We start from the raw sequence: 14766 nt of genomic DNA on the forward strand, positions 1-14766 counted from the left end.
CCCAGGGCATAACTTGCCTTGCTCTTAGAGCTGTGGGGGGGGGGGGGGGTGTCATCCTCAAAGACATAATTTCTGGTCCTTTAAATTAGGTTGAACAAACGGGCTATCTCAAAATTTCGATTGAATGTGTTTGGAGAAATGTTGGGGAGGAGGGGGTAAGTTGCCCTCCAATCACTTTTTATTAATAAAAAGGACACTGACCCTTACAATTTCAAGTCGATTGAGCTCTTTTCGAAGTTTTTACAACAACAAATGACCATCTCAAAAGTTCTATCATAAGTATTTAGGTAAAATACAAGCTGTTGTGGGGGTATCCACACTCCAATCACTCTGAGTCTTAAAAGGCGCACTAGAACTTCTGATTACGAATCCAATGAGTCCCCCCCGAAGTTTATGCGATCATCCTTTCTATATATACCTTATTTGCCCCCAGGGCATAACTTACAACTCTTGTCCTGAGGGATGGGGGGGGGGGGGTGCCATCCTCAAACTCATAATTTCCGGACCTTTCGATTACTTTGAAAAAATGGCTATCTCAAACTTTTTATTGGATGTGTTTGGGGAAATGGTGGGCATAAGAGGGGGGTTAGTAGCCCTCCCATTATTGTAGACTATTAAAAAGGGCACCTGCCTTGTCAATTTCCAATCGAGTGAGCTATTTTTGCATTTTCTACGACAACAAATGACCATCTCAAAATTAAAATCAGATGCATTTTGGGAAAATACGAGGTGGGGGAGGGGGTATCCATCCTCCGATCCCTCTGTATCCTAAAAAGAGCACTAGAACCTATTATTACCTATCCAATGTACCCTTTCAAAAGGTTATACGATCACAATTTCGACGTATACCTTATATGCCCCCAGGACATAACTTACAACCCTTGCCCTGAGGGCTTTGGGGGGCTGTCATTCTCAAAGACATAATTTCCAGGCCTTTCAATGACGTTGAACCAAATGGCCATCTCAAAATTTTATTGGATGTGTTTTTGGGAAATTGTGGGCGTGGGAGGGGGTTAGTTACGTTGCAATCACTGTCGACTATTAGAAGGGTTCTGGGTCTTTCGATTTCCAATCAAATGAGCTGTTTCCGTGTTTCTTCGAGAACACATGGCCATCTCAAAACCTCTATCAGATAAATTTCGGGAAAATACGAGGTGTGGGGGGATGTATCCACCCTCTGATCACTTTGAATCTTCAAAAGGGCACTAGAACCTCTGATTGAGCCCCCTCCGAAGTTTATACTATCATCCTTTCTTTATATACCTTATATGCCCCCAGGGCATAAATTACAACCCTGGCCCTGAGGATTCTGCGGGGGGGGGGGGTTGTTATTCTCAAAGACATAATTTCTGGATCTTTCAAGTACGTTGAACAAAATAACTATCTAAAATATGGATTGGATGATTTTGGGGCAATTGTGGGCGCGGGGGGGGAGTTGCCCTCCAATCACTTTCGATTATTAAAAAGGGCACTAGCCCTTTAAACTTCCAATCAAACGAGCTCTTTTTGAAGTTTCTAACAAAACAAATACCCATTTCAAAATTTCTATCAGATGCATTTCGGGAAAATATGAGGCGTAGGAGGTAACCACCCTCTGATCACTCTGAATCTTAAATAGGTCACTAGAACTTTTGATTACCAGTCCAATGATCCCCCTCTGAAGTTTTTACAATCACCCATTCTATATATATACCTTATATGCCCCCAGGACATAACCAACATAAACAAATAAGTAGAACAACAGGGAAATTTTTATATAAGACAGTGGAAAGTCTTATATACTTTCCACTGTCTTATATAAAAAAATTTCCCTGTTGTTCTACTTATTTGTTTATTATGGAAAGGCAGTGTGGTCTTCGTCGCTATCAGGGCATAACTTACAACCCTTGCCCTAAAGGCTGTAGGGGGGTTGTCAACCTCAAAGACATAATTTCCGGACCTTTCAACTACATTGAACAAAATGGCTATCTCAAAATTTTGATTGGATGTGTTTGAGGAAATGGTGGGCTTGTGAAGGAAGTTAGTTGCTCTCCAATCACTTTCGACTATTAAAAAAGGCACTAGCCCTTTCAATTTTCAATCGAACTAGCTCTTTTTGAAGTTTCTAAGAAAATGAATACCCATATCCAAAATTTCTATCAGATGCATTTCGGGAAGGCGTAGGAGGTAACCACCCTCTGATCACTCTGAATCTTAAATAGGGCACTAGAACTTTTGATTACCAGTCCAATGATCCCTCTCCGAAGTGTTTACAATCACCCATTCTATATATATATACCTTATATGCCCCCAGGGCATAGGAAAGGCTTGGGAAAGAAGTTAGTTGCCCTCCAATCACTTTCGACTATTAAAAGAGCACTTGCCCTGTCAATTTCCAATCGAATGAGCCTTTTTCGAAGTTTCTACGACAACAAATGGCCATCTCAAAATTTGTATCATAGATATTTCGGGAAAATACGAGGTGTTTGGGGGGGGGGGGACTATCCACCCTCTGATCACTCTAAATCTCAAAAAGGGCACTAGGACTTCTGATTACCAATCCAATGAGCACCCTCCGAAGTTTATACGATCATCCTTTCTAAATATACATTATATGCCCTCAGGACATAACTTACAACCCTTGCCCTGAGGGCTCTGGGGGGTTTATCTTCCTCAAATACATAATTTCCGGACCTTTCAATTACATTGAACAAAATGGGTATCTAAAAATTTGATTGGATATTTTTAGGGAAATGGTGGGCATGGGAGGGGGGTTAGTTGCCCTCCAATCACTTTTGACTATTAAAAAGGGCACTAGCCCTTTCTATTTTCAATTGAATTAGGCTTTTTTGAAGTTTCTACGACAACAAATGACCGTTTCAAAATTTCTATCAGATGCATTTAGGGAAAATACGAGGTGTGTGATTGTGTGTGTGGGGGGGGGTATCCACCCTCCAATCACTCTGAATCTCAAAAAGGGCAATTAAACATCTGATTAGCAATCCAATGAGCCCTTTCCGAATTTTATACTATCACCCTTTCTGTATAAACCTTAAATGCCCCAAAGGCATAACTTACAACCCTTGTCATGAGGGCTCTGGGGGGATTATCGTCCTCAAAGACATAATTTCCGGACCTTTCAACTACGTTGAACAAAATGGCTATCTCAAAATTTTGATTGGATGTGTTTGGTGAAATGGATGGCTTGGAAGGGGTGTTAGTTGCCCTCCAATCACTCTTGACTATTAAAAAGGGCACAAGCCCTTCCAATTTCCAATAAAATGAACCCTTTTCGAAATTTTACAACAACTCCTTCTATACGAAGTGCCCTGGTCTAAAAAAAAAAAAATACATTGTGCCCACATCTTTTTTTACTTTGGCAGCGCTATTGCTCTGCCTATGAAAAGCTGTTAGCTTGTGGTATAACAGAGTTTACGAAATGCGTAAAACATTAGTTGTCTTTTAATCTTTAATTTCAAGTAAGACTATTATAATATTCGATTACTTGTATCTTTAAAATTCTATTCCTCAAAATGATTTGAGCGATTTTGTTCTATACTACATAGAGCAAGGAAATATTAGGAATCCTTGATGTTTCTCTCCTCTGTAAGGAAACTGTGCATAGTGGGCACGATTACCACGTCCACTGCAAGTATTACATTAGGCCTATTGCTTAGTATGGACGCCTGTTTTTGGCAGGGTCTCCTAAAACTATGCTGCCACAACCCCAGAGGATCCAAGTTAAGGCTTTTATGGCTATTTGCTGTATTGATTGATTGCAATCACCATACCTCCGGTAAGAGATAAACTTTAGCGTCAGTGACTGTTCTCTACAAATACACTCACCATGGCAAGCACACAGAAGCACATCACGCTTGCACTACCTTCAAGAGGTCACATTTGGCAATCAGTGCATGAAAAACAGCTTTGTTAGATGCTCATATCCAATTAGAAAGATCTTCCGACCGCTGGTACCCACCCTTTTGTAGGTCCCTTCAATAGGCAATTCAACTGACACAACACTATATAAAACCCGAGGTAAAAAGTATTCAGCTTGTGGTATAACAAACTAAGTTTTTAGCCACGTAATGCCACGAAGAATATAAGAAAAATATTGAAATTATGAACGAGGCTAGGTAGGGAATGAGAAGCTTAAAAATTTTTTTTTAACCCGTATCTACTCTGCCACTTTTTGTTAATTTCAGCATTTGCTTCGCTTTTGTTCTGTCGAATTGCGACTCAAAAAATATAATGGAATCTCAGACTAGTCTACGGAGGGAATTGGAGGTCTGAGGTTTTTAATTTTATTTATTCTGTTTGTACTTTTAGTGAAAGTTCGACTCTGGCTGTATCTATATGTGACCAAGAAGATGTTATAGATGTCCTGAAATGTTTTTTAGATGTGGAAAAGTATGGAAAGAGCTCAGTCATTGCAGTTGGTGAGTTTCTGATTTTCAGGATGGGTCAGAGCGTCGATTGACCTTCACTCTTGTTGTGTTAGAAGTGGTTCTTCGGTATTATATATCGTTGAGGGGACAAATAACCAAAACTAGTAAATAGAGTTACGGACATCCCCTTGGTCAGAATTCTCTGCATTTTCTCGATTAATTTTGGTGTTTCTAGAAGCTGTTTTGTGTATATTTATATATTGTTTTTAATCATGTGGTTATCATATAATATGGTTTAGTATCATATAATTTATCACATATAATATATAAACCCTTTTTTTCATTTCTTTTCGTGAGACCATTTGACCTTACCATGATAACCTTCAGGAAAATGACATCTGATCAAGTGAAAGACGTGATGAAAACAATGTAGTCAAATTCGGCTTTAATTGACGGTCTTAGCCTTAAAACAATTAAAGCTGTCACTGCTTACCCCTAAAAAGGTCAGTTCCTATATGCTTCAAAACAAGAAAAAATAACGGGCATAAAAGGGAAATGGATAAAAGAAAAAAAATAACGAAAAAAAGCATAAAAGAAAAAATAACGGGCATAAGGCGGTGACAAAAGAGTTGCGTGTAGTCGTGGGTGATATTGTCAGTTCTCCTCTTCTAAAAAATATGGGTTACCGCTAGGTTCTGCGTTAGTTACCCTTTCATTTTTAAGTTAGTCAACCCATTACGGTTCTACATTCCTGGTGCCACCATAACATCCTTTGCAGATTAACAACCTAGAGTTGCTGGGAAGACTTTGAGTGAGCTCATCTCAAAAGCGAAAAAAAATGTTACAAAATCCTGCATGTTTTGAATGGTCTTTGTTGTTTAGTGGGGGCCGTAAGTAAATATTGCCTGAGTTTTTAGTGTTGCCGGGGGTATAGATAGTGTTGTCGATTTAATTAATTTTGATGGTAAGGAGATTAAGCAGATTGTTGACACAAGGTATCTTGGTTTTTAGTTTTTAGTATATGAGTGGGTTCGCCCCCATCGTCAATACCTCGCTCTTTACGCTAAACAAACAGAACAAGGGAATTTTCCACGAGGGGAGTGCCGGATTTCTCACCATTTTTAAAAAACGATCAGAAATTAAATAAAAATACAAGTTTTTTCAACTGAATGTAAGGAGCATCATTAAAACCCAAAACAAACAGAAATTAAAATAAATAAGAGTCAAACCGAGCAGAAATTAATACGAGTAGGGTTCTAAACCCCAAGCTTTCTAAAAGCCAGAATATAGTTTGTATTTTAATGAAAAAAAAAATCAAATAAATTTACTCAAAAAATCTGCATTGTCAGTTTATTATACATATGCTGATATTTATTCCTTAAAATCTTAATTGATTTTTGGTTTCTTAAAGTTAGAAAAGTGAAAACATTTAGAAGAATTTTTCATTAAAGAACAAATTACTTTCAGACTTTTAGAAAACATGGGGCTTAAAATTCTCCACAAGTTAATTTTTGCTTGTTTTAAGTTTGACTCTTATGTATATCATTTTGTTTTTGTGTTGGGTTTCATTTATTCATTAATACTGATTTGTGGTAGTTGTATTCTTGGTAGATTATTTGATTCTATTTTTGTCCAGTTTGGTTTAATGGAGTTCTTTACTTTTTTAAACCTGTTTTGTTGAAAAAGATTTTTTTAAATTAATTTCTGTTCGTTTTATATTGACATAGTCTTTTTCAGGGAGAAAGACTGAGTCTCTTCTAAAGTTAAACAACCATCTCTTCAATAAAAACCTTAAATACCCCCTGGGCATAGCTTAAAGCCCTTGTCCCTAATCTCTGGGGATTGTTTCAACTACAAAGGTCCTTTTGTATGATATTTAGACCATTTTGAATAGAATAGCTATCTCAAAATTTCGATTAGATGCATTTCGGGACAACACGACGTGTGTGAGTTTGTGTGTGTGTGGGGGGGGGGGGGGTAGCTGTCCTCCGATCACGTTGACTCTTAAAAAGAACACTAGAGCATCTGATTACAATTCCACTGAGCCCCCTCCGAAATTTATATGACTATGCTTTCTACAAAAGCCTTATATGTTCCAAGGACACAACTTATAACCCTTAGTCTGAGGACTAGGGATTTTGTTATTTTAAAATATATAATTTCCAGACCGTTCTGACATATTGAACAAAACTGAAATCTCAAAATTTGAGTGGAAATTCTGGGAAAAGTGATGGGCGTGGGGGGGGGGCATTTGCCATTCGGCCACCTCCTGATCGCATAAAATAAGGTGGTATTCTCACCCTTCGAATAAATGATCGCTTTAGAAGCTTCTGGAGAAGGCATATCTGTAAGAACCTTATGTTCCTTAATCGTATAAATTACGACCCTTGTACATAAAGTTATGGTGGGAGGGGTGTGATCCTCAAAGATATAATTTCCAGACCTTTCAACTACGTTGAACAAAATGGCCATATCAAATTGGTGATCGAAAAATGTTTGGGGAAATAATGGGCATAGGGGGGATTCTCCCTCCAAATACTTTCGACTACTAAAAAGGGCAATAGCCCTTTCCATTTCCAATCGAATGAGCCCTTTTTGAAATTTTTACGACAACGCTTTCTATAAAAAAATATACCCCCAAGGCATAACTTATAATCTTTGCACTGAGGGATTTGGGGGGGGGGTTGTCATCCTAAATGACGTAATTTACAGATCTTTCAACTACGTTCAGCAAAATGGCTATCTCAAAATTTGGATTGGATGTGTTTGGTGAAATGGTGGGCGTGAGAGGGGGGTTAGTTACCCTCCAGTCACTTTCAATTATAAAAAGGACACTAGACCTCTCAATTTCCGATTGAATCAGCCCCTTTTGAAGTTTCTACAACAACGCTATCTATATAAACCTTATATGCCCCCAGGGCATAACTTACAACCTTTGCCCTGTGGGCTTTGGGGGTTTGCCATCCTCAAATTCATAATTTCCAGAACTTTCAACTACGTTGAACAAAATGGCTGTCTCGAAACTTTGATTGTACGTGTTCTGGGAAATGGTGAGTGTGAGGGGGTTAGTTACCCTCCAATCACTTTCAACTATTAAAAAGGGCACCATCAATTTCAATTTCCAATTGAATAAGCCTTTTTTTAATTTTCTACGACAACACTTTCTATGAAAACCTTATATGCCCCCCGGGAAAAACTTACAACCCTTGCCCAGAGGGCTCTGGGAGGGGGGTTGTCATCCTCAAAGACCTAATTTCCAGAACTTGCAACTAGATTGAACAAAATGGCTATCTAAAAATTTTGATTGGATGCGTTTGGGGAACAAGTGGGCATGAGAGGGGGGTTAATTACACTCCAATTACTTTTGACTATTAAAAAGGGCACTGGCCCTTTGAATTTCCGATCGAATGAGCCATTTTTCAAGTTTTTACGATAAAGCTTTCAATAAAAACCTTATATGCCCCCTGGGCATAACCTACAACCCTTGCCCTGAAGGCTCTGGGAGGAGTGTCCTGCTCAAAGAAATAATTTCTAGAACTTTCAACTGCGTTGAACAAAATGGCTACCTCAAAATTTTGATTGGATGTGTTTAGGGAAATGGTGGGCGCGGAAGGGGTGTTAGTTGCCTTCCAATCACTTTCGACTGTTAAAAAAGGCACTAGCCATTTCAGTTTCCAATCGAATGAGCCCTTTTTGAAGTTTCCGCGACAACGCTTTCTATAAAATCTTTATGCCCCCAGGGCATAACTTACAACCCTTGACCTGAGGGCTTTAATGGAGGGGGGGGGGGGTTATCCTCAAAAACCTAATTTCCAAAACTTTCAGCTACGTTGAATAAAATGGCTATCTAAAAATTTTGATTGGTTGTGTTTGGGGAAAAGGTGGGCGTAAGAGGGGGGTTAGTTGCCCTCCAATCCCTTTGACTATTAAAAAGAGCACTAGCCCTTAGAATTTCAAATCGAATGAACCCTTTTTCAAGTTTCTATGACAAAGCTTTTAATAAAAACCTTATATGTACCCAGGGTATAGCTTATAACCCTTGCCCTGAAGACTTTGGGGGGAGTGTCCTGCTCAAAGATATAATTTCCAGAACTTTTAACTGCGTTGAAGAAAATGACTATCTCAAAATTTTGATTGGACGTGCTTTTGTGGAAATGGTGGGCGTGGAAGGGGTTTTAGTTTCCTTCCAATCACTTTCGACTATTAAAAAGGGCACTAGCCATTTCAATTTCAAATCGAATTAGCCCTTTTTGAAGTTTCTACGACAACGCTTTCTATAAAAACCTTGAATGCCCCCAGGCCACAACTTACACCCCTTCCCCTGAGGGCGGGGGGGGGGGGGGGGGTGTCATCCTCAAAGACCTAATTTCCAGAACTTTCAACTAGGTTGAAAAATGGCTCTCTCAAAATTTTGATTGGGTGTGTTTTGGGAAAAGGTGGGCGTGAGAGAGGGGTTAGTTGCTCTCCAATCACTTTAGACTATTAAAAACGGCACTAGCCCTTCTGAATTTCCAATTGAAAGAGCCCTTTTTAAATTTTCTACGACAAAGCTTTCAATAAAAACCTTATTTGCCCCCACGGCATAAATTACAACCCTTGCCCTGAGGACTGTGGGGGGAGTGCCCTTCTCAAAAGCCAAAATTTCTATTTGGAAATCAACTACATTGAACAAAATGGCTATCTCAAAAATTTGATTGGACGTGTTTGGGGAAACGGTGGGTGTGGAAGGGGTGTTAGTTGCCTTCTAATCACTTTCGACTATTAAAAAGGGTACTAGCCATTTCAGTTTCTAATCGAATCAGCCCTTTTTGAAGTTTCTACGACGACTCCTTTGATACGAAGTGCCCTGGTCTAAATGAAAAAAATAATAATTATACATTGTGCCAACATCGTTGTTTACTTAGTCAGCGCTATTGTGCTGCCTATGATAAGTTAAACCAATTAGTTATAATAAAGGTTGATATATATTAATTAAGTTAAAAATAAGTTATCACCTAATTATTCTTAGGTTTGTCAGTGAATTCTGCACATAATTTGAATGTCTTCAAATTATAAAAGGAAGCTTTGGTGGTTTTGAGAATCCAGGATGCAAAAATAAATCAATGTTAAGAAGACTAAGTCATTTAGACTAGGAATAAATGAAGGTGAAGGGATGATGCTGGGTAGCGAGAAGATTTTCGAATGGAGTGTTTCACTTACTTGGGTAGCTAATTACCCTGTAATACTACCCACGTAAGTGAAGTTATTCACTTTATCAATCTTCTCGTTACCCAACATCACCTCATCGTCTTAATTTTTCCTTTATCTAATTGACTTCGTCTTCTTAACAATTAATTACTAACTTTACTATTAATTATTATTAAAGATTATGGATGTAGCGAAGATGTAAAAATAATAAAAGTCAGGTTAGGTTATAATTATAGTTATATATAGTTATATTATAGGTTATAGTTATAGTTAGGTTATAGTTATAGGTTAGGTTATAGGTCAGCTTATAGTTAGGTTAGGTAAAAAGAATAATAGCCCAGGGTGTATGAACCAGGACCAGAATTTTGAAAATAATTACAGTGAGCAAGTTTGACTCTGAAACACGAGCAATTTGAACTGTAGAGGAAGATGTGTTAAATGTTCTCCAGAGGAATTGTCCATTAGTGTTAAGTAGCTGTTTGGTTGAGGGTATGTCAAATAATAAGTTATAGGGAAGATATGGCCCTGTCCAACTTTCTTGCGCTATAATTAAGAAAGTGTTGAGTTTTCTATGACATGTTCTACGGATGAAGGATGACAGATCGCCAAAGATTGTCCTTTTCTGCCACCTGTGTTGGACTAAGTGGAAAGCAGGTCGTCCGCGGATGGGGTAGGAGGATATCGTAAAGGTAGATTTAAGGGAAAAGGGAGCTTTTTCGTAATGAGTGAGGTTTTGAATAGAATGGGATGGAGGAGGAGCGTGCTTAGATGTGTTGGCCTCAATACTGGTCTATTTGGCTCTCCATCTGGGGCGAAACGAAAAGCCTAAATTCTTCCCTGAATGGAAGCCCAAACGTAAAACCTTAATTTTTCCCTGAATGCAACAGTGTAAGAAGCGATAAAAAGGATTTAAAGGAAAATAGAACATCTTGGGAGGGAGTAATGCTTGAAATAGATTGGGGTAGAAGAGACGTTAGCCTTAGGTGGCTTGGTGCTGCTCTGAGCTGTTAGTAGTAGTAGTAACTGCGTGATTGCCAAAATGATGAATAACAACTAAGTGAGTGTGCGGGAAATCTCGAGGATCAGATGATCTCGAGAATCTCGAGATCAGAACCCTCTCTGTTGAATATCCTATCTTACAAATGATATTATTTGCATGTTTCAACATTTGTACAATATTTAAAATTTTGTAATTATTTTGTATCAATAGTAACTATCTAATAGTCCAGACTTTTGGCACATGATCAGTAATTAGGGCTCCACCATTCAAATCGATATGTTTGTGACCCGATATACAGTAAAAGCTAGACATGGTTTTAAAAAGAATGAACGTAGGTACTCTTAGAGGGAGGGGGTATCAGACATTTTTTGGGGGAGTAGTCAGAACTAGTAAAGGGAAAATGTTTAGCCAATATTTGTTTTTTTTTGTGGATATTGTGGGATTTATGCAACATTAGAAATTACTATGAAATTCATAATTACCCGGAAAAATTCACCGTTGTTTTTGCTCTGAATCCAATTGGTTTAATAGCTGAGTCACTCAAGTAATGGAACAAGATATCAGGCCTACGAAACATCTTAAAGTTCTTATCTTCTCGTTATTCTTTCAGAAAACCTTTTGCTAACATTTTCTGAAGATAATGAGGATGCTGTAGAGAAGCTGAAGTCTGTAGACACTGGAATAATGAATATTCTTTCAATGAACATTTCCAGTGAAGCTTCACTTGACCCAAGAGATTTGCTCATTCGGATTTTAGCAGCTGGTAAGCTCGTTTACTCCTTTGAGATGCGGTTTCCTCCTCTTTTCGTCATCTCATATTTAGCTTGCTGTACAGGTGTTGGCAACACTGCCATCATAGGTAAGGTATATAATAGATGCAAGTCTGACAAAGATTTCGGGGAGTTTTGTTGGTTTTGCTGACAACTGTTCCGGGAACAATGCTTTGATTCTATTTCTTAGCCGCCGAATGAAGGCTGTAGTTGTTAACCCATTACAGCTTCATGAATATATTGTTTCAAGAAGAATTGCTTCAAAAAAGGCTAATAAATATATGGGCTCAAAACATGCTCTGTTCTTAGAACCGATTTCATTCTGTATTTTCTTATATTCAATCAATGTTGTTATTTTTAATTATCTATGTACACAACCTAAGGTTTTATTACTTTACCCCCCAAAAAAGCCTAACACAACATCTATTATCATTTTTAAATTGCAGCATATACAACCTAAGGCCACATTTATGTGCCTCAGAATACAGTACCTACTGATAGTTTTTTTTATGTTTAATGTTGATAAATGGTGATAACTTGATACTGCGTCTCTCACTTACTGATTGCCACATAAATATTTTACGAATGATTCCAAAACTATGTCATTGCATTTTATCTACTCTCTTGAAAGGGGCAACTGTGAAGCGTTGTACCAAGTACTTTTATTTTTTACTTAAGTATAAGTATCAAGTATTCCTACAAAATTCTACTTAAGTAAAAGTATTGAAGTACTGATATTTTACTTATTATCCATAAGTCACCATCGTAGTATCTCTTCGATTTCCCGATAGGTACTGACAGAGACTAAACAAGACAGGTAAACTGTACAGCATACCAATTGTAGTTACCTAACAGAGTTGACTACTAGAAAGCTTGCATGTTGATATTTCTTAGAAGAAGTCCTGTGGCAATGGTACCATATAGTCGACTCCACAGTGACTTTCTTTCTATCGGGCTCTCTATCAATATAGAGAAGTGCGAGTTTTTAACCTTCAACGCACCTAAAAGTGAATCTGTGACCCTCGGCAATCATTCAGTCCCTGCAGTGTCTGAGCTACGATATCTCGATATCATGATTGCAGAAACGATCGGTAAAACCAGGCAATCCATCGTCAAGCAAACAACCACCGCCATTAAACGTGCTTACGGGTCTGTAGTGCCGAATCGCGGACGCTACTCCAGAAAATCTCTAGCCTCAATTTATCGTTCAGTTTGCCAGCCACATGTAATCTACCTTGCCTGTGCATCCCATGTGCTGACAGTGAGAGACTGTGAAAAAATCCGAAAGTGCTACTATAAGTATGCAAAATTTTTACTGTATATACCCAAGCGATACCGGAATTCTCGACTGGAAAAATATGGACTTACGGAGCCATCCAAGCAATGGTCGACCATTCGGGACAATTCAGTGTTCAAAGTCAGATTGATGAGACGTCGTTTTTCACCTGCATTTGTTTGAGTTTCGTATCTTTATTTTTATTTTTTTCTGAAATTGGTTTCCTTTTTCTTTTTTGTTGTGCTCCACTATAATCGTTTTGTAGATGGTGGGTAATTAAATTATTATTATTATTATAGTCTGTGATAATGCTATGTGCTAGTTGTCAGAAGTAAAATGCTTGTCCTCAGGTATCTAATTCTGAACTCTTCCGAAAAGTTACCTCGCAAAGGCAATAGAAACTATTTTCTACTTACCCTATACCCTAGTTAATATATTATCCAAGGGGAGAATCTTTATCCTCAATTCTTTCCTCTTTCCTCCTTCTTTTTCCAACTTAAAAAAAAAGTTATGAAAAAACCATGCGTTCGACAAAACGTTTTTATGTCTTAAAATTTGTGTCTACAATTTTTTTTGTTATATATGACGTTCTTCCTAGCCGTTTTTAAATAGGTTTAGCTGTAATAAAAATACGGTTCTAAAAAATATGGTTCTTAAATAGGTTTAGCCTTAATTAAAAATACGGTTTTAAGTTCCAGTACTACCAGATACAGGAACTCTTAGACAATAAAAATGCGATTCATTTAAAGTGCGAGAATGCAAGATACTAAAAACTATATGAAACGTGCCATTCATCACTTAATGCAACATAACAATTTAATTGAATTTCTTGCTTGCTCCCTTCAATAGTTGCTTTTCAAACATAGCATCTCCAAGCATGTTCTGTTTTGGGGTAAAAATTCCTCCACCAGCCAAAAACAGTCGCTCCGCTAGTGCAAACAAAGGAATTATGCAATTAAACTTTCTGAAGACCTCCATTATTCTTGGGCACTCTTTTAGCACTGTTAGTCCTGTTTGCCTATCGACCACATACGAAAGAACCTCCTTCACTGTATTTTCATCGCATTCGCAATTCCCATATGAAATGAAAGAATCTCTATTCACAGTATTAAAGAACCTCACAGTATATTACTCATATGAAAAAACCTCCATCTTCTTAGTATTTTCACCGCATTCACAATTTCCATATGAAAGAATATGAAAGAACATCCATATGAAAGAACCTCCTTTGCAGTATTTTCATCCCATTCACAATTCCCTTGATTGTTTACGATAGTTTCTTTGTCACTATTGTCGAATTATTCATCACCAGAAAGGTAGCTCTACTGATTAAACTCACCTTGAGATGTTTGTGAAAATGCATGGATTTGGCCCTTCAGAACATTGTTTGGATAAACTTACTCCCAGCTGAAATGGCCTATCTGTATATACTTTTCCGTTAAGAAAAAAAAAACTGTCCATTCAAAATGAAAGGCAATTCAAAATAATCCATGGTATCCTTGTTTTAAAAATTAGCTACTGGATCAGTTCAGAAAAGTAAAATCTCTTGTTAGACGATCCAAAAGCGTCGAATTTAGCGTCTTCCCCATGAAATTGGTATTAAAAATGAACGTTGGTCTGAAAGTACTTGAATATTTTTGTACCCTCAAGTACTCCTAGTTTTTACTTAAGTGCAAATATTAAGTACTTTCGGAATCTTTTACTTAAGTAGAGTACAAGCTCTATGATTACTTACTTTAGTAATTACTTAATTATTTTTACTTAAGTAATTCCCAACACTGCAACTGCGTACGTATTTTTTTTTTGTATTTATGGATGTATTTATGGATATATTTATGAATTTTGTCATGAAAACGGCTCTATTTTTTTTTTTTTTTTTTTTTATTGGCATCCCGGGATTTTATGGCCTAAAAAAATGATCTAGATAGGTTAGGAGTTTGAAAAAATTCGTTCAGAGCCTGAATTTTGGGTAAAAAAATTCATATGAGTGACGTCATATTTATCCGAAATAGCGGACTACCAACTTTAATTTCAGCTTTCAGATTTCGATATATCTTAGACAAACAATTGTTCGTCTAATTTTAATAATATAATTAAATAATATATTAGGCAAATAATACTATTTGTCTGATATTAGTAATAATGTTTTAGACAAATATGATTATT

At 37.4% G+C, this 14766-nt stretch overlaps 1 protein-coding gene across 1 annotated transcript in view; it reads left to right on the forward strand.

The window, feature by feature from the left end:
- The window catches only part of LOC148945827 (HEAT repeat-containing protein 3), a 96011-nt gene that overhangs the window by 48416 nt on the left and 32829 nt on the right, over positions 1-14766 (forward strand). Inside the window, exons 5-6 of the mRNA XM_089097899.1 lie at positions 4309-4418; positions 11165-11317. Of these exons, the coding sequence (XP_088954025.1) occupies positions 4309-4418; positions 11165-11317 (263 nt within the window). The remainder of the gene's footprint in view (positions 1-4308; positions 4419-11164; positions 11318-14766) is intronic.

Source organism: Artemia sp. Qi Xiang Cuo, chromosome 12, assembly GCF_049724085.1.
Source record: "Artemia sp. Qi Xiang Cuo chromosome 12, ASM4972408v1, whole genome shotgun sequence".
Lineage (NCBI taxonomy): Eukaryota > Metazoa > Arthropoda > Branchiopoda > Anostraca > Artemiidae > Artemia > Artemia sp. Qi Xiang Cuo.